Consider the following 19,715-nt stretch of genomic DNA (forward strand, 5'->3'; position numbering starts at 1 on the left):
GCCCTTTTCCCCATCTTGTTTTCTCCTCGCCCGATCGGGCTGAAGACTTTCGGTTGCACTTCGCTCTTACCCTTTCCTCCTGTCACTCTCCAACCCCTCTGTCTGTTGCGTGGCACCATTCCGGAATTTGTTCTCCCATACGCTCCACTCCTTCTCTCCGCCACACACACACACACACACACACGCATCCTCCGACATGCACGGGAGGACTGTGTTCGTCTCAGAGTGTAAGACGGCGCCAATAGCGCTTCACACGTACCTCTTCCTCTTCCCCTTCCCCTTCACACACACGCGCACACCAAACAATACGCGGGTGTTCGCAAGCGTGGTTTCTTGGTGGCAACAGTACAACCCCTGCTGGATACAAGCAACATACCCTTCCTACCCCTTCTACTGTCCCCCCCCCCCCATACATACACACACTTGCCATCGAGGGAAAGAAAAAAAAAGGGAAGCATGCTCAATACATCCCTGCGTAGAAAACGAAGCGGTCCGGCATCTGCGATGCCGATGCCACTCGAAAGCGAGTTCCATCAAACACGCATGCAGGAGCAGATGCGTACGCACGTTATGAAGGACTTCGGTGCTAACGAGCAACAAGTGACACCAGCATACTTTACCAAATCTTTGCAGGAGCTCTCTGCACAGCGTTTGGCGGACAGCTTTGCAGAGTGCGAGGAGGTGGATGCTTTGCGGGAGGAGCAGCCAGAGCTCTACGCGATGGTGCTGGAGCGGTTGCCCGTGGAGCCCGATTCCATGCCTCCCCTGCGCATCACTGTCCCGCGCATCATCGATGAGAAGTACTGGCAGCGGTGCTGCAAGGCCCGCTGGTCCCTGGGGCAGCTGTCTCGCATGACGAAGGGGCAACAACTGCGTGAGAAGGAGTACGGGTGGAAACGTTTGTTCCTTGAACAAGTATTGAATGACTTTCTCATGGGTCTTGGAAGCGGCAGTGCTGCAGAGAGCGGCGACGGCAGTCTGCTGCCACCCGGTGGCGTTCCGGTCGTATACGGTGTGCCCCCTGTCTCACAAAAGCGAGTCCTGCCACAGGCCTCCGCTGCCGTAACGTGCACTCCATATGACGCCGACGCCAGCCGCTTCGACTTGAGCCTGGACAAGGAGGCTATCGCGGCGCTGCGCGAGCTGTGCGCCATTTGCCGCGACTACGTCCACACAGTCGATCTCCCCTGCCAATTGGTTCACTTTTGCTTCTACGAGCACCTCTTTGCCTACTTGCCAGGCATCCGTTCGTTCCGCCTGACGTTCGGGGTGGCAAACCGCGGGGTTCGTGTTGGTGTGACGGATATGATTGGCTTTCGCGACGAAGACGCGGAGCGGGTACACCAGCTTCTCCGGCACTACAGCTCCCTTGAATCCCTGCGACTCCCGCTGAACCGGCTAGCAGATCGTCATGTTCAGTTGATATCGGCGGGGTTGATGAACTCGACTGGGCTGCGCGTCCTCGATTTCTCGCAGAATTCGCTGACGGACGCTGCTATTGTGGAAGCGGTGTCGCTGCTGCTCTGCAGACCCGACTTCCCGTTGGAGGAGTTGTACCTTGCCGATAATCAACTCGCGGATGCGGCAGCGGCGGCCTTGGCTGAGACCTTGCGATATAATAAAACACTACGCATTCTGCATTTGCAGCAGAACCGCATTGGCGATGCCGCAGGCGGGGCTCTACTGATGCGTGCCCTGGCAATACATCCAACATTGGCGAACGTGAACTTGGGTAGCAACCGTCTCGGGCCGAGCACTGCGATGGCGCTGTCGGAGGTTCTTCCGCAACTCACGCAGCTGCGCGTGCTCCATCTCTCAGGAAACCCGCGCCTGGTCGGTGACAGTGTCGTCCAGCACGGCGTATCTTCATCTCCTCCGTCTACTGACGGTGATGCAACAGCAGCGACGACTGCGGGTTCAACCGACTCTTCCATCTCTCACTCTTCGAGGCCTTCTGTTCAACAATGTGCGGTGCTTGCCGAGGACAGTGATGCGGAGGCTTCTGGCTCCGATGGCGCCCATCAAACAGAAGCGGTAGACGAACAGGGGAATGGCGAGGCGGATGCCTCGCTCACGCCTTCGAGGATGGCGCAAGGGGAGGCATACATGGCTACCGCCACGGCGCGGCCATCCATGACGACGATTCCCGGAGAGGATGTGCCCGCACCGCTACACGGAGGTCCGCCTTTGCAGGAAAAACACGGTGGCACGTCCGAGACTCTGCCCGCTGCGGCGCAGCATGCACCGTTAGTCCAGACAACTGGTGGCATGATGATCGCTGCCGCTGTTCAAGCGAATACGTCGCTTGTGGAGTTGGACGTGCGCTTTTGCGGTCTGACGGCAGCCGAGGAGCAAGCTATTATGCATGAGGTGCAGGAGCGCGTCTATAGGCACCGGATAGACACGTCAGTGGCCTCTCAGGAGGCCAAGCAGCGGAGTGTGTTGCTGCGCCGCGCAGCTGAACGGGTCGCACTTATGACCGGTCAATGTATCTATATGGAGTAGGTGGAAGCGCATCAACGTGCAGGATCGGAGGAGGAGCGTGGGGGCGGGGCGGGGCGGGGCGGGGGGGGGTGATTCGTAGACGAACACCACTGCGTACGACAGCGCTTTGCTCTTGGAGGGGGGGGGAGTACATCGGGTCTCATATTGTGTGGCTCTGTTGTTTTCGCCCTCCCCCCCTTCTCTTCCCTCTGCATCGCTTTTTTTTTGTTCAGTTTATCATGTAAATGTCATGCGCATATATTTTTTCGTTCTTTCACGATGTAAGCTGCAACCCTCCTCCACTTCCAACTTCTGCTGGAGAGGGGGGGGTGGGGGTGGGGTGAACCCCCTTTTCAGACCCTCTCCGTGTCTTAACGTCTCGGACATTTATGTATTCCCCTTACCCCCACCGCTCTCGCTTCTTTGAGCTCAAAGGTCTTCGTGAGGGGTAGGGGGGAAGGTGAGAGGGTTGGGCAGGGCTGGCGTTTGTGTGTGTGTGTGTGTGTGTCCGCGTGTACGAATGTGGAACCCCCCAGCCTCAAAGAAAGTGATGCCGTTTCCACCTCTACTCATTGTGCTGCAGGTAGCGCTGTATTTTGTCTTTGATCTGATCGACGGCGTCGGTGGTAGCGAGCGCTATCAGGACACGGGTCCGGTTACCTGCAGCAATCCATAGCTTCACTGTCCCCCCATCCTCATTCCTACTTTACTCGCCTCTTCCCGCTTTCTCCACTGTGTGTCTTCTGTGACCACACCACGGCCGTTACACCCACGCAAACACCCTTCCCTGCCTATATATATGGTGCGTGTACATGTGCGGATAGGTCTTTCCACCTCCCCCCCATCGACTAGGGGGTAGCCTTCCGGTGTCACCTCCGTTCCATTCGTCTCTTCTCCCCTCTGTTCCGAACTTGTCTCGAGCGGCTTGCCCGCTGCACCCCCCCCCCCCCCCCCGCTTCTGGTGCTGTTTTGTGGTGGTTCCCCTTTATTTTTGCGGGTTGCGTGTGTGAGCCAAATACTCGCTCTCCTTCTGTAGTGCCTCTTTTTTTTTTTTTTCTGTGAGTGCTGTGCTCCTGAGAGTGATTTGTGTGCGCGTCTCTCTTTATATGGGTGCGCTTGCGCCCTTGGCCGAGGCGACACGGTTGACTAACGGGTCTAGTGGAGGGCGCAGTTCACGTCAGCTTGCGCGCGCCCGCACACGCACATAATTGACAGGGCGGCGGCGATTCAAGAGCGGTGAGGACTTCCTGTATCTGTAGAAGTGCGAGGAGAGCGGGAGTTTGCCGTTTGTGATAAGGCAGCAGTCACTGATGTGCGCGGCACAGACGTAGAGGAGGACATAAGACACGAGCGACTCGCCCCACCCTAGTCACTGGAAAGCGGGGTGTGTGGAGTGCAGGTGAGGAAGGGAGTAGGGGCGGGGAAGGAAGGCGAAGCAGCAGATTTAGAAAGTAAAAAGCCCTCCTCCACCTCCTCCTCCCTTTCCCCCAAGGAAGAAAACGGAAGTGAACTCATGAAGTTGACAATGCGCGGCGGCATCGCCTTGGCGGGCAGCCTGTTGGTCGCGATAACTTTCTTCTCTTTTTGTGAGATATGGGTGGTGCTGCTGCTGTACGTGGTTAAATATGTCTTTGGCGATGGGGTTTTGGTACCACTGTGCCGGTTCATTAACCTGCACCACAACATGATGCAGCGGGCATACCTGTGCTGGGTAGGTGGCTTGCTGGAGCTTGTCTTGGGGACCCGGGTTGCATACACCGTTGTGGATGGGGATGGCCAAGCGCATCTGGAGCAGCACTACATGACGTCTGTGTGCACTGAGGAGGGTGCAGTGGAGAATCACCTCGACTTGGACAAGGTACTGCGACCGCCCTCAAAGCCCGGCAACACGAAGATCATCATAATGAACCATCACTGCCGAGTTGATTGGCTCTACACGTTTATCTACTTTGCTCGTACTCAAGGCATGATTCGCAACATCCGCTACGTCATGAAAGGGGGCCTGAAGCGGCTCCCGGTGCTCGGGTGGTCTATGGAGCTCTTCCGTTACCTCTTCTTGTCGCGTAACTGGGAGAGCGACAAGGTGTACCTCCAGCGCATGGTAGATTTTTATCATGCCACCAGCGATACACCGGTCATCTTTATCTACCCCGAAGGCACCGACTTGTCGCTGAGCAACATTGAACGGTCGCAGGCGTACGCCGCCAGTGTCGGGCTCCCCAAGTTCTACCACGTGTTGAACCCACGTACAACCGGCACTGTGGCACTCATGAAAATGCTGGGCGGTGCCGACAAGGTGGAGGAGGTGGTGGACCTTACGATTGGCTACACGCCTAGCATCTCAGGGGAGCGCCCGGACGAGCCATCGCTCGTCAATGGCCATCACCCCCGGAAGGTGCACCTGCTAGTCCGCACCTACCCTGTTGTAGGTACGGCGGCCGCGGCAGCAAAGAAACCGAAAGACGTCTGCCCAACCGAGGAGGCTGCTCTCACCGCGTGGATCCACGAGCGCTTTGCGGAGAAGGAGCTGTTGCTCTCACGGTTCCTTGGGTCCAATCCAGTTGGCTTCGACGCCGCTGATGTGCGCGCGGTGTTCGGCAAAGACGTCGGTGTCGCCAGCTACGATGACGACGAGGAGCGCTTGAGCCATCCCAACCGAAAGTGGTGGAGGCGTTACTACCAGCAGGTTGGGGTCTTTGGGGCAGTGATCACACCCATTTATTTGCTCGCTCCTCCCGTCTTCTTCTTCTCCTGTACCCGCTGGTGGCTCGCCACACTGTGGATGATCGCCGTGGTTTTCATTGGTATGAAGGGGTTTCATGCGATTGGCGGGGTTCAGCAGTCACTCTACTTGAAAGCGGTGGCGCCGGAGGCCACGTTGATGCAGCGGCTGCGTCGCGTGCTGGACGGTCGAAGGACCACACAAGACAGGAAGAAGGACTGAGCCAGGAGAGCCTCTTCATAATTCGCTCTCACTTGTGTTTTTAGTCCCTCCCTGCCAAACGTCTCCCCTTCCCTCCCTTTCCCTTTACTCTTTCTCTCCTCGCACTTCCCCCATTTTTTTTTGAAATTTGTATGTGCTCGGATCTTTTTGTGCATGTGTGGTAGTGGTGGTGGTGGTGGTGGTGGTGGTGCGCTTGGGGCAGACCTCAATCGGCTCTGCGGGGTCCCTCGCTTCCTCTCTTCTCTTCCTGATCTATGTGTTTATGCTTCTCTGTGTGGTGCCCCCTTTTCAATCAGTATATTTCTCTCTCAAAAATGTCACAATGTTCGTCTCTCTGTGTGCGTATGTGTGCGTGTGGTTATGAATTCTTAACTGCCCCTCCCCCCCCCTCTCCCCACTACCGACCGTTCCCACTCTGCAGGTTGCGATCTCTCGCGCTCGTCCCCGTGTTATGGCACGGTAGGGCTTCCCATAACAGTCGGATGGTATGCGTCGATTGCGCATCCTTGCATTCGCGTGTCCACGTATTCTCTACACGTTGATTGATCATCATTATGCGGTCATCACCCCCCTCCGCCACCCACCTCGCTACATCCCCTCTTGGCCCTCTCTCTCCATTTATTTATTGTCCCTCTCCTCTCCCTCTCCTCTATTTCATTCCCGTGAATGCCTTGGATGCCCGGCACTTCAGTAGGGACCCCTCAACGAGTCTTTGGCATACGCACAACCCCCTCCTCCTCCCCGCCCCCCTCCTCCCCGCCCCCCTCCCTCCCCCGCCACTTCACCACGATTCCTCCCCCCTGGTAGAAGGAAAGAGCCGCAGATCGAAAAACACAACATAAGGAGAGGGTGTTGCGTGTGTGTGTGTGTGTGTGTTGTGTGTGTGTTGTGATGTCGCTCATGAATCATCTGGGACGGCCTTCGTCCGTGAACCACTATGTGCCTCATTCGGATCTGACAAAGTCGTACTATGAGCGCCTCCTCCTCGACGTGCGCCGGTACCTCCCGCCGGGTGTGGAGGACGATGTGGAGGAAATCGCTGAGCAGGTGCTGAACATCGTCTGCTCGGCTGCGTCCGGCACATCCACGTCTGCAGCAACGGTCAGCGAGCAGCAGCAGAGTCTTGAACGGTTGCTGGACACCCGCCTCAGCCGCGAGGTTCGCGACCACCTGTTGCAGTATGGGAAGCTGATCACAGACTACGTGGCCAGCGATGGGGCGGCGGCAGCGGTGCAGAACGGCGGCACCGTGTTGCCATTGTCGTCCTCTGGTGCACTGGGAGTACAGGACTTGAACTTTGCGGGCTCTAGTAGCAGCGATAGTGAAAGCGATGACAGCAATGATGCTGTACGTGGTAACGCAGAGGAGCGACATAATTTGGATCTTCTGACCAGCGGTGCGTCATACTCGGCGGCGGAGAGGAGAGAACGGCGCAACAAGCGCAAGTCTCTCATGAAAGCTGACCAGAATTTGATGCAATACGCTTTCGCTGAGGAAGGCGGCATTACCGATACACTTGAGGAGGCAGAGTCGTGGGGTGCGCCCGCGGCGCTTGGGGGAGGCGGGGTGCCCGCGGGGGAGTTGAAGGACGATGAGTATGACGAGGATGGTGCGCTGGCAGCCGGGGCCGCGAACGCGCAGCGGATTTCCTTTGACGAGGTCGCGTGCAACGCACAATACCTTAAAGACGCTGTGCGGCGTCTCTTTCCAGCCCACGACGCTGATACCTGCCACAAACTGGCTCAGCGGGTGTTGAACTTCTTGGGCGAGAGGGAGGAGGACGACTTCACATTGGAGACCCAACTCACCACGTGTTTGGGGGGTTACGAGGACGAGGCGGTTATGGACTGGATCGGTGACGTGGTGCAGTCGCGCTGGAGTATTGTGTACGGCCTCCGCTACGCTCAATGTGCGGCGCAAAAGGAGCGACACGCAGTCATGGATGAGATGCGGCGACACGCTCTCGATGACTCGCGTGTCGAGCATCTCTACCAGAGTATCACCGGCAAGGAAGTGGATCCACTGAACGCGGAGCAGCAACAGCAGCAACGCCACGATTCCGCTGCCGCGGGGGGCAGCGAGGAGGCCGCATCAACGTCGGCAGCACGGCAACCCCCGTTGCGACGAGTGGACCTTCAGGCCTGCGCCTTTCAGGATGAGCGAGCGCCGCACCTGCATGTGCGTGCCACGGTGCCGCAGGGTACACAGCGACTGACCTACGAGACCCATGATGAGGTGATCCTTCCGCCGTCGTCGTCGTACAACACGTCGGAGCCTCTTATTCAAGTCTCCACAGCGTTTCCAGACTGGGCGGTAGAAGTGTTCCCCGGAGTCACAGAGCTTAACGCCATGCAGTCGAAGGTGTACGACTGCGCCTTTCACTCGGACGAGAACATGCTGGTGAGCGCGCCGACCGGGGCTGGTAAGACGAATGTGGCGATGATGGCGATGCTACGCGCCATTGCGGCGGCTCGAAGCCCCACGACGGGTGTGATTGACGGTCATGATCTGAAGATGGTGTACGTGGCCCCCATGAAGGCGCTCGTGCAGGAGGTGGTGCGCGCTTTCTCGAAGCGACTGGAGCCGCTCGGCCTCACTGTGGCTGAGCTTTCAGGTGACGCGGCCATGACGCAGCAGCAGATGGCCACCACGCAGCTTATCGTGACGACGCCGGAGAAGTGGGACGTTGTCACGCGAAAGTCCGTCGAACTCGGTGTGGCGTCACTTCTGAAGCTGCTGATTATTGATGAGGTGCATCTCCTCCACAATGAGCGCGGCCCGGTGGTGGAGGCGATTGTGGCACGCACGATGCTTCAGCAGCAGCTCCGTGGCGAGGGCGGCATTCGACTGGTCGGGCTTAGCGCTACTCTTCCCAACTACACGGACGTCGCGACATTTTTGCAGGTAAACCGTCAGCGCGGTCTCTTTGTGTTTGACAGCAGCTACCGCCCCATCCCACTGGAGCAGACCTACTGCGCCATCAAGAAGATGCGTGGTGTGGCGCAGAGTGCTGTCATGAATCTGGTGGCCTACGACAAGGTGCTTCAGGCGGTGCAGGCCGAGGAGCAGGTCATGATCTTTGTGCACTCGAGGCGGGAGACCGAGCATACGGCGCGCTACCTGCAGAAGCGTGCTGCCGAGGAACGCCGCGGCTACTACTTTGTTCGCCCCGACAGCGACAGCCACGCAGCGTTGCTGAGGGCCAGCAGCGGGGCTGAGGGTGCCGTTCTGCGCCACAGTCTGCAACAGCTTTTGCCAGAAGGTTTTGGCATCCACCATGCTGGTCTTAGTCGAGACGAGCGCAGGACTGTAGAGGCGCTCTTTGCGGATGGCCTCATCAAGGTTCTGGTTTGTACCTCGACGCTCGCGTGGGGAGTGAACCTCCCGGCCAATCGCGTTATCATCAAGGGCACTCGGGTCTTCAACGGTGCCAAAGGACAGTCGGAGCTGCTGAGCGCACTGGATGTCATGCAGATGTTTGGGCGAGCCGGTCGAGTTGGTTATGGCGCGGCGGTGGGCAGGGCCACAATCATTACATCGCCGGACGACCTTCACTACTACCTGAGCGTGTTGAACCAGCAACTGTCTATCGAGTCGCAGATGATGAAGCGTGTGGTCGACATGCTCAATGCTGAAATCACACTCGGCCACGTGGAGACGGTTGAGGAGGGCGTGCAGTGGCTGCAGCGCTCCTACCTGTACGTGCGGATGCGGCAGGCACCGGAGGTCTACGGTATACGCGCAAGCGCCAGTGATCCGCTGCTGCTGCAACACCTCGCCAACATTATTCACACCGCGTGTGAGGAGCTGAGGGGATCGAAGATGTCGGAATACGACGCCCGCACCAGGAAGGTGACCGGCACCGCATATGGCCGTATCGCTTCCCACTGCTATGTCACGACGACGTCCATGGCCACTTATCTGAGGCTGATGAGCAATGCCATGCAGGACGTTGAATTGTTCCGTGTTTTCGCCTCCTCTAGTGAATTCGTAAACATCGGCGTGCGAGCAGAGGAGCAGGCGCAGCTTAAGGAGCTCCTGGAAAGTGCACCGGTAGCGGTGCGGGAGTCGCGCTACACGCCGCTGGCGAAGATAAACATTCTTCTCCAGTGTTATATAAGCCAGAAAAGCCTGGAAGGGTTGCCGCTGATGAGCGAGATGGTGTATGTGAAAGACTCCGCGCAGCGTATTCTGCGAGCTCTGTTCGAAATATGTCTCGTTCGCGAGTACGGCCGCACAGCGCGGCAGTTTCTGGAACTGTACTTGATGACGGTGCATCGGCAATGGGCTGTCCAGTCGCCGCTGCGGCAGGTGCGCAGGTATTTGCCGGGGAAGCACTTCGACGCAATCTTGCCCGCGCTGGAGCGCGTACGCGTCCCATGGGAGGAGGTGCGGCGCTGGTCTGTTGAAGACCTGGCCGAGAAACTCAGCGACGACCGGCGCTCGCAGTCTGCGTATGAAGCGATTCATGTCGTGCCGCACTACGCCGTCGATGCTGCGGTGCGTCCTCTGACGCGTGGGATGCTTTACGTGGACGTGGACATCCTGCCAGACTTTCACTATGTTGAGTCCTTGCATGGCCGCTCGGTCTGTGAAGTGCTGCTCATGATTGAGCACACAGACGGTCGCCTGTTGCACCACGAGACCGTTATGATTCCCGTGACAAATGTGCAAGAGAAAGCCTCCTACGCCTGCCCCCCGGTGGTGGTGCCAATGGTGGAGCCGGCGCCAACGCACCTGTTCGTGCGCGTCGCCTCCCCACACTGGCTGGCTGCAACGGCGTTTACTTCAGTGTGCCTTCTGAACACCTTGTTGCCGCCAGTGGCGCCACCGCTGCGCGAGGTGGATCAGCGGCCGCCGTTGCAAGACGCCAACAGTACGTCTGTGGGGGAGCGTCTCGCCCCATACGAGCTCCACACCGTCGCCGAGACTCTCTTCCCTTTCCAATCCTTCACGGCATTGCAATCGGACTTGATCGACCCCATCTTTCAGGATCACCCACACAACCTCCTCGTCGGTGTCCCACCGGGTGCTGGCAAAACAGTGATCGCGGAGCTTTTCGTGCTGCATTTTTTACTGGAGGAAGCGCTGAAAGAGACAGAGCGCACAAAGAGGGTCCAGCAGCAAGAGGAAAAAGGGGAGGGGTCGGACACCAATTCACAGCACCTACTGCCTGGGAAGTTGCTCTACCTCACGAGCCACCCTGACGTTGTGCACCGACGTGCACTAGACTGGCGCTACAAGTTTGGCGAGGTATTGAAGCAGCGTGTTGTGGAGCTTGTCGGCGCCGGTGGAGCTGGTTCGGTCATCAACGGCAGCGAAGTGCTGGACGCCACCATCGTGCTGGCCACCGGCGAGAACCTTATTCGCCTTGTGCGTCGCGGCGACCCGGTGCTGGCCGGTGTGACGCACATCATCGTTGACCACCTGCACCTCCTGAGGGCCCCCGAGGGCCAGGCAATGGAGGAATGCATCGCTCGACTCAACAGCGAGCCTTTCCTTCTGCGCCAAGGTTCGGGGCGTGCACGTGTGCTGGGACTGACGTACCCACTGATCAGTACAGCGGAGCTTGGCCGTTGGCTAAAGGTTTCGGTGAGCCACCAGTATAACTACGGCGCCTCCTACCGACAGCTCCGAGTGCGCATGGTGGGCATGGAGTTGCCCGGCCCCCGAAGCCGTTACGAAAGCGGCGTTCTCGCTGCCCTGAAGTTGCTGCGCCGGCCCTCGTACGCTGCAGCTCCCACTGTGATTTTTGTTCCAACCGCACGTCAGGCGCGAGAGGTGGCACAGCGCGTACTGTTGCGGTGCCGAGACAACTACATTCCTGAATCTACTGAGCACGCCACCGACGACGCGCGACTCGCCGTTTTCCTTGCGGCTGGTGTCGCCTACATGCACATGGGCACCAGCGAACTCGACGCTCTCACGATACAGGAGCTTGTCGACGCACCAGCCGTTAACCCCACCACGCAGACCTTACTGCCGTTATGCCTCGTCTGCACCTTTGACGCTGCCTGGCGATTGCCGGCGGCTCTCTTCACAAACGCCATCGTCTGCTGTGGGGAGCGGCTGACCGCCTTCGATGGCGACGACAGCGTGCGTGGCACGCGCTATCAGGACTGCTCTGCTGTGGAGCTGATGCAGATGGCGTCGCGGGCCATGAATGAAGCGGTGTTGTGCACTCGCACGTCGCGGGTGTGGGTCTGGGGTAAGTTACTCAACGAGCCGCTGCCTCTGGAGTCAAGCTTGCGGTACGCGGACGACTTTCGTGACACGGTGAATGCGGCGCTCGCGCAGGGGCGAGCGCGCAACCGCGTTGATGTGCTGCGTGTGCTGTCCTCACACTACTTCCTCTACCACGTGAAGTCAAACCTGCACTTCTACGGTGTGCCAACCGCGGCCGATGTGTCTCTGTACGCTTCCAGCTTTGCTTCGCACGTGGTGAACGCGTTGAAGGAGCTGAAGTGCATCGAAGAGCTCAAAGTACGGCCTCGCCACGCGGGCGTTGATAATAATGGTGCGTGCGAAGATGACCGAAGCAACGGTAACACAGAGCTTGAGGAGGCGGAGGAGGACGAGGACCCGCACGCCCCTCTACGGCCGACGGCGCGCGGCATGGCCCTCGCCTACCACTGCATCGCAGTTAGCACTGCAGAGGATCTTGTCCGTGTTCTGCCGAGGTCACTCGAGTCTAAGAAGGCTGCGCTCCACGACTCTACACCGTACCTTTGGCAGATCCTGGCGCACCACTGCGAGGAGTTCAAGCCAGCGCACCTTGGCGACGCCGCGAGAGTGATGGAGGCGGCGGAGTACCGGGCGTTGCACTCCATTGCACGTGCGTTGCCTGAACCTCTCGGTGTGCGCTATATCGACCTGGACTTCAGCGCTCCAGGCACAAAGATCTACCTGCTGGTGCTGGCGTACTGCAGTCGCCTCTTCCCTGCCACTCACTTCCATGGTGCTGACACCGCTTTGTTAGCCGATGAGGACACCGCTGCTGCTGCCGCCTTCGACGCACACTTTGGCCACAGCCTCTACTACGCCGCTGTATCTCCTGCGGCTCGCGACGCTCTCTGCAGCGCTGTCCCAGATGACATTGCCCAGCGCCTCATCCAAGACGCGCGCTTCCTTCTTCCAACAGTCCTTCGTGTTGTGACGGCGGTGGTGGAGCTGCTGGACGGCGACACACAGGCCTGGGCGGTGAGTCGTTTGGTTAATTTTGTTGCATGTCTGCACCAGCAAGGATGGGACAACGAGCTGCCACTGGTGCACTTGCCGTGCTGGCGCGCCTCGAGGTGGGCATCCGCTGCTGCCCGTCTGGCCATTCAAAACTGCTGCACGCTGCAGGAGCTTCAGACCTGCCCGGCGGAGTCTGCATTGAAACTGCAGACTGCTCTCCAAGGCTTTGTGACTGCCGATGACGCTGCAGTCGTGGTGCCACGCGTACTTGCGTGTGCCGCACAGGATGCCGCTAGAGTACCGCGGGTTGTGTCAATGAGTGCCAACGGGCGTATCGAGGAAATGAATGGCGTGTTAGCCATGGTGGTGCGTGTTGTTGCTCAGCTCTGCTGGAACTCACCGACAGCGCTGGAACCGGGCGACAATAGCGGCACGGGTGACTGTACACTAAAGGACAGCTTCGCCGGGCTTGCAGAGGGTGCCGCGTCAGCGTCGCAGTGGTGGGTTCGGTGTGTCGTTTCGCATCGGTCTTCAGTCGCCTCCACACCTGGGACATCAGCGGACACGCGTCAGTTGGCGCTGGTGCGTGTTCGAACGGTGAAAAGCGTCGCGAAAGCGGAGCCAATGTCGCTCCATGAAGTCTCTGCTGACCTCTTCTTTCCCCTGGCACGGCTCGAGTCAGAGGACTTGGACGCTGTGGAGATGCGGGCGATTTTGACGAGCGTGGCGTACTACGGCGTCGAGGCCACGGAAACAGTGCGGTTTGAAGTGGACGACGAGGATAGCGGGGAGGGCTCGTAGCAAGTGTTTCTGTGTTTCTGTGTTTCTGTTTCTGTGTGTGTGTGTGTGTGTGTGTGTGCTCTAGCAGGCCTGTGAGGGGGAAAACCGCGAGGAGTACGTTAGGATGAAAAGGCCCAGCGGGGGGAGGAGATGCGCTTTTCACTGTGTAAGTTGCGGTGGCGACTTGGTGACGCCACCCGATAATGCACTCGATTATGGTGACAATGATGGCTGTGGTACACTGGGGAGGGGAGAGGGGGGCCATGATGGCTAGTTGTGATGGGCAGCGGATAGATGGGTGGGGTTCATAGGTGTGTTTTAGTGAGGGAGTGCTGCACTCTCACATCTCGTCTTCGCCGCCGCCGCCGCCGCCTCTGTGCCGTATTGCTGACGTTTCCTTTCCATCACTGTAGCGTTCTCTTTGGATACCACTAAGCAACAACAACAAAAAACCAAATAAGCTCAGACAGGAATGGATGTGATGCTGACGTCAACTATTGTGGCACACACCCACACACAGTGTGAGTGAGTTCAATAATCATACCGGAACAGGCGTGTGTGAGGAGGGCAGGGACAGGGATAGATAGGCTTGATTGGCTGGGTATCCCATCAATGCAAAAAAAAAACAGGGGAAGGGGGAGGGGGAGGGCGAAGGAGCATTGAGAGCTTGTTTCTCCTCTCTCCGCTGACTACTTCATCTCCGCCATGGACGATGTTGACGCCCCCCCCCCTCTCCTCCGCGCTCAACGCATTCCTGGCCCATTTCCCTCCTCCATTCTTTTCCCTTCAAATTTTCGTCTGCAACCACCAGTTTATCTCTTGTGCACCTCCTCCTTTACCTCTTCGCCCCCTCCTCCTCTCCTGCCTATGAGCTTGTGCGTGCGTGAAGTGTCTGCCGTTTTCTTGAACTAACAGCACAGCATATCATCGTTGTTTTTTTCTTTTTTTCTCATCAGCCAAGCGTCCACACACACACACACGCAGAGGCGCCAGAGCATTTCGAGATCTCAGCCACATACCTGCCCTTTCGCCCTTTCACATCCAGAGTTTTCGAGCGACGTGAAGGCACACAAAACACCCTACAATTAGCGCCGACTGCCATTCTCTCTCTCTCTCTGTGCGTGCAAGTCTGTGTGTTCTTTCACTCTCTTTCACGCGGTTGTGGGTTCTTCACAACTTTTTGTTTTCCCTGCTGTCTTCGGCTTGAGGTGCACATCCTCGACATTCCCCTGCCTTTGACGTAGCTGCCGTGCCCCCCCCCCCCCCTTCCTTTCACACACCCACGCAGTCTCACTCACACACCTCGTCTTTCTCATTCGGCTCGGTGCACGTCGTATATATATATATATTTGTCGTTCCTTTCTTTCCCTCATTTTTATTTCTGCTTGTCTTTTTCCATTGTGTGTGTGTGTGTGTGTGTGTCTGTGGCCCCCCTTCCTTCTCTCCCCTCGGTGGGGGTGGCGCATGTGTTGAGCGCGTAATTGTGCCTACTTTTTTTCCCTTTAAAATTTATTTATTTCTGGACACACACACATATTTTCTCTCTCGCACCCGCTCCATCCTTCTTTTTTTCCAACTCTCTATCAGGAGGAGAACAAAAAAATATATACTCCCCCCCCCTCCCCTCCCCCCCCCCCAGCGGGGGTAATACGCACACGTGTGTTGTTCTGTTATCGGTATCTTTAGTTCTTCCATCCCCTCCCTCCCTCCTTCTTGTGTATTTGTGTGTCGTCGCCAAACACATTTTCTGTCTGTGTCTGCATGTGTTTCTTTTTTGGATTGCTGTAGATTTTTTTTTGCTTGCTCCCCTCTCTTTTTTCTTTTGATCCCCCCTCCCTCTCCCCATATCATCCTCTATCATCAATCATTTTCATCATCCTCTCTCTCTTTTCCCCATTCTCCCCTCCTCCCATCCCTCGACTGTGCTTACACACCATCACATCTTTTTTTTTGAGTTGCCCCCACTCACTCCCCTTCTACACACACACTCCCTTTAGTTCATCCCTTGTGTGTGTGTGTGTTTTATTTTTTCTCCCCCCTCCCCCCACACCCCCACACCCACCCCCACACACACACCTCTGTCTCCCCCCTTTTCCTTTCAGTTCTTTGTTTCACTTTCCAGCCTTGTGTGTTTTCTAGGTTGTGTGTTTATTCTCTCCCTCCCTTTGGTTTTTTTTGTCAGGCAGCCTACCTTCCCCCTCCCTCCCTTCTCCCCTCTCCCCCTCTCCCCCTCTCCCCTCTCCCCCATATCGTCCAGATCGACTGTTACTGGCGTTTTGAGTTCTCTCTCTCTCTCTCTGTGTAGCGCTCTCCAAGAGTCTTTGTCACCCTCACATACCCTCAGGGTTTATGTAAGCCCCATACGAGTTGACGTTGGTAGGGAGGAGGAGGCAGCGCACACCACGGCTTCTGTTTTAGGGTAGAAGAAAACAAAACGGAAGGGGAAGCGAAGCCAAATACCACGGCGGCACCTGCACGTGGTTGGTGAGGTAAGGAAACCAAGTGAGACCCACCTTGAAGCAACACAGGCACGCGCAACCATGTCCTGCCGTCGGCTACCCTCTATGCGGCGGTCGACTACGTATGCTGAGTTTGCGCAGGTCGGAGAGCATGTGCCCCCCGAGAACCACTTTATAGTTCCGGATGTGGCAGATGGCGACACCGTGATCGTTGATGCAGAGGGCCCGGTTGCTTCACCTAGTACTCCCGCACGCGTACCCTCACCGGATCGTCCCCGGCGACGCAGTACCGTACGCACTGACGGCGCGACCTTTCAGCCTTCGAGCACCTCCTTATCTTCGCCGAAACTCCGCGGTCCTTCAGTGAGTGAGCGACGCCGAAGCGGTTCGTTGTCTTTGAGTGGAACGAATATGCCTGTCCGTCGCCTATCGCGACCGAACATGGTCGAGGTGTCGAGGGATTATTTACACTCCGTGGCGGAGGCGCATGGTGTCACCTCAGAGCATGTGCGCGACGTCATGATCGCTGCCCAGGGCGACACGGACCTCATGCTGGCAATACTTCAGAGCGAGGCAGATGTGCAGCTAGCCTCACCGTCGAACATTGATGTGCTGCATTTTGGGACACACGAGACTGTACACCGACTACTACTATTTCTCGAGCTCCCGAAGGAGTGGGAGGGTGAGGTGGTGCGGACGCTGAACGTCACCAATGGCGACGCGCAGGAGGCGGCCGCCATCCTCGCCCAGAAATCTGGCCAGCGGTCCATGTTGCTACCCAACGACACCAACGCGTCGCGTCAGCAGGTGCTCACACGCAGAGAAGCTGAGGAGCTGCCACTATTGCTGCAGCGTCTCGGCCGAAGCCCCAATGGTGAGACACACCAGTTACAGGCTGAGTTCCCGGATCGCACTGCCGACGAGATCCGCACAGCATTGCAGCTGACAGATAGCAACATTGAAAACGCACGCGTCTTCTTGCGGGAAGACCATACAGCATTGAAGAACACAAACAAGGCCGCCATGAACAACATCTTTGCTCGTGTCGCTGCAACTGGTGGGTCACGGCCGCGGCCAGACCACCGCAAGGAGATCGAGGCTGCGTACAACAAACTCCACAGCGCCGCCGGCGTCCGCAGCAGTATAGTGGAGGTCCTCGATACAGCCCCTGCCGAGGATATCGTGACGACCAGTTTGTCGCCACAGGAGCTCCACCTCTACCGCAGCAGTGGTCGCTCCGGTGGCGGTGGGGAGGGGGCTGATAGCACAAGCCGACTGCAGCGCATGTCCCAGAGCGAGGGTTCCATGCCGATCGTATCTGCCTCGTGCATCTTTCCTTCTACCAAAACTGGTTTAGCGCCGTTTTCTCACACCGCCAGCGCGCCGCGTGTCTCGCGTAAGACTCTCGACTCGCGTTGCCCGCAGCCACCACCGCTGTCCCCTACGGTGTCCCTGTCGGCGCCATCGGTCTGCAACGGTGGAACGAGCGGAACTCGTCATTTATCGAACGCGACTCGTCAAAATCTCCAGCGGGCCTCCACGCAAGTCTCATCGGCGGGGGCAACCGTCTCGGACACGGTTCCACCCCTGACATCGCATGTCCAGCGTTCGCGTCGGCCCTCGCTCTCACGAGAGGCAACGAATGCGTCGTCGCGTCTCGCAAACCGCCTTGAGCTGCAGCCGCTGCGTTCAGTGCGATCTGGTGCCGGCGCTGCCACCGCTGGCAGTGGCACCGACAACCTCAACGACATCGCTAGCGCCTCCGCCACCTACAAGAGTCCCAGGGATCCGTCTCGCGGACGCTCGCAACCACTCATGAACTCCGCAAAAGTGGTCGCCCCTCGCCGCTCAAGCGTTGCAGCGGTGAACTTGAGCGACCATCTTTGCTCAGGTGCCGCTGGGGATGCGGGTAGAGCGGACCACTTGTGGTCCGGCGCAGGCGGCGGCACGGCAAGCAGTAGTGGCATGTACTTTGCATCTGTGGCGCCTGGGTCTGCTCTCAACGCATCGCGGCGGGTTTCTGGAGAGCTGCGGCACTCACCGCACACTGAAAGCCTGCTGAACACGGTCCTTGGTCAGTTTACGAAGGGTGCAGAGAGTCTGCAGGACAGAAGGCAGCAGCAGCGTCGGGTGTCCTCGGATTTGGTAGACGCGGCCCCTCTGCGGGTATCTGCGCTGATCGGGAGCGCTGAAAATGAGAGCCCGGTCGCGTCCCCTAGCGCCATCTTGACTCCAACACCGACGGCACCGCCACTGATGCTTCCGCGCGAGACCTCCACCACGACACCAGCTGCGCCAAGCTCTGCTCCTCCATGCGGCTTGCCTCCACCCCCCCCACCTCCAGGGTACCGAGGGGTTGGCCCTGCTGGTTCAGCGCCGCCGCCGCCACCTCCCGCACCGGCGTCACTACGCAGAAACAGCTTCACACCGAATCCTCCTGCGGGTTTGCCTCCACCGCCGCCTGGGATCCCTCCACCGGCAGGAGGAAGTCTACCACCCCCCTCGCCGCAGTTTTCTGGCTCCAATGGCATCCCACCACCACCACCACCGCCACCACCGCCGCCACGCGCGGGGAATGGGCAACCGGCGCCGCCGCCACCGCCGCCGTCGCGGAAGAGTGGGAGCGTTCTCACAGCCCCAGTGCCGAACTCCAGCACCACGCGCAACGTGCCGATTGACGGCGCCGTCGGCAACCTCGATGACGCCATCTTCAAGGCTGCCCGACCAACTGGACTGCCGGCCGGTGCGCGTGATAGGCTGCTCGCCCTTTTCCCGAAGGCAGAGCCAAAGCGCGTGGCGGAGGAGGGCGCGGGGGGGCGCGAGCAGCAGATTCTCGAGCCGAACCGAGACCGCAACGTCGGCATTGTTTTGAAATATATTCGCTTGCCGATTCAACAGATCGAGGCAAGCGTGCGAACATTCGATACACTCACACTCGGCGAGGAACGTATCTCCGGTCTTCTCAAGATCATCCCCACCGCCGAAGACTTCGAGGCGATTGCACGGGCACAGAAGGAGCACGGCGCCCCGTGGAAGCGTGTAGAGGAGCAGCAACTGCCCACAACTGTTCGATTTTTCCTCATGACGCGGCGTATTGACCACTATGCCGAGCGAATCCATGCTTGGAGTCTGCGGCACGAGCTAAGTGGACGGCTCGAATACCTGGAGCAGAAGCTCGAAAAGGCGGACAAGGCCATCGACGCCATCTTCGCCTCCCCGTCGTTGCCGGATCTGCTGTATTTACTCCTCGAGGTGAGTAATTTTCTGAACGCTGGCAGCCGTTTCCAGGGTGCCAAGGGGTTCCCCATCACGCAGTTGCCGCAAATCATAAACTTCAAGACGACAGATGGCACTGGTACTTTGCTGCAGTACGTCGCTGAGATGTTGACCACTGTGAGCCCGCATCTACAGGAGATCTCCAGCGAGCTGATGCCAGCCGTGGACGAGGGCCGCGACATCGACATTCCCAGTATTGCACAGGAACTGAAGAAGTTACGGGGCCGTCTGCAGAAGTGCAAACTTCTCATTGAGCACTTGAAGAACGACGTACGCTGGACGAACGTCTTGGGCAAATTCATCTACCGCTCGTTGCCGGTGTTGGAGCGCAATGAAAAGTTTGTGGAGTCAATCAACTGCAAGGCGGAGCGCCTGCGGGATTTTCTCTGTGAAAAGAAGGAAACCTTCTCACTCAATGAGGTGCTTCGGGTTTTGGCCAGTTTCTGCAAGCGGTACGACCAAGAGCGCGAGAAGCAGCGGCTGCGGCAGGAGCGTCAGGACCGCATGGCCGAGAACAAGCAGCGACGGGAGAGTATCGCGCAGAAGGCCGGGGTGAGCGAGGTCGACTTGCCATCGCAGGCGTAGCGGCGACT

General features: G+C 58.3%; 4 protein-coding genes across 4 annotated transcripts; all 4 read left to right on the forward strand.

The window, feature by feature from the left end:
• Nucleotides 1-456: 456 nt before the first annotated feature.
• Nucleotides 457-2,505, forward strand: JKF63_05479 (uncharacterized protein; the record flags this gene model as incomplete). Its single annotated transcript, XM_067901437.1, has 1 exon — nt 457-2,505. The coding sequence occupies one exon, from the start codon at nt 457-459 to the stop codon at nt 2,503-2,505; it is 2,049 nt and encodes a 682-aa protein (XP_067758112.1).
• A 1,492-nt stretch (nt 2,506-3,997) lies between these two features.
• Nucleotides 3,998-5,428, forward strand: JKF63_05480 (uncharacterized protein; the record flags this gene model as incomplete). The annotated part of the gene is made up of 1 exon (XM_067901438.1): nt 3,998-5,428. One exon carries the CDS (start codon nt 3,998-4,000, stop codon nt 5,426-5,428), a length of 1,431 nt encoding a protein of 476 aa, XP_067758113.1.
• An 891-nt stretch (nt 5,429-6,319) lies between these two features.
• Nucleotides 6,320-13,408, forward strand: JKF63_05481 (uncharacterized protein; the record flags this gene model as incomplete). The annotated part of the gene is made up of 1 exon (XM_067901439.1): nt 6,320-13,408. The coding sequence occupies one exon, from the start codon at nt 6,320-6,322 to the stop codon at nt 13,406-13,408; it is 7,089 nt and encodes a 2,362-aa protein (XP_067758114.1).
• Nucleotides 13,409-15,927: 2,519 nt separating this feature from the next.
• On the forward strand, nt 15,928-19,707 carry JKF63_05482 (uncharacterized protein; the record flags this gene model as incomplete). Its single annotated transcript, XM_067901440.1, has 1 exon — nt 15,928-19,707. One exon carries the CDS (start codon nt 15,928-15,930, stop codon nt 19,705-19,707), a length of 3,780 nt encoding a protein of 1,259 aa, XP_067758115.1.
• Nucleotides 19,708-19,715: the final 8 nt, after the last annotated feature.

The sequence above is a fragment of the Porcisia hertigi genome, chromosome 17 (assembly GCF_017918235.1).
Source record: "Porcisia hertigi strain C119 chromosome 17, whole genome shotgun sequence".
NCBI classification, from domain to species: domain Eukaryota; phylum Euglenozoa; class Kinetoplastea; order Trypanosomatida; family Trypanosomatidae; genus Porcisia; species Porcisia hertigi.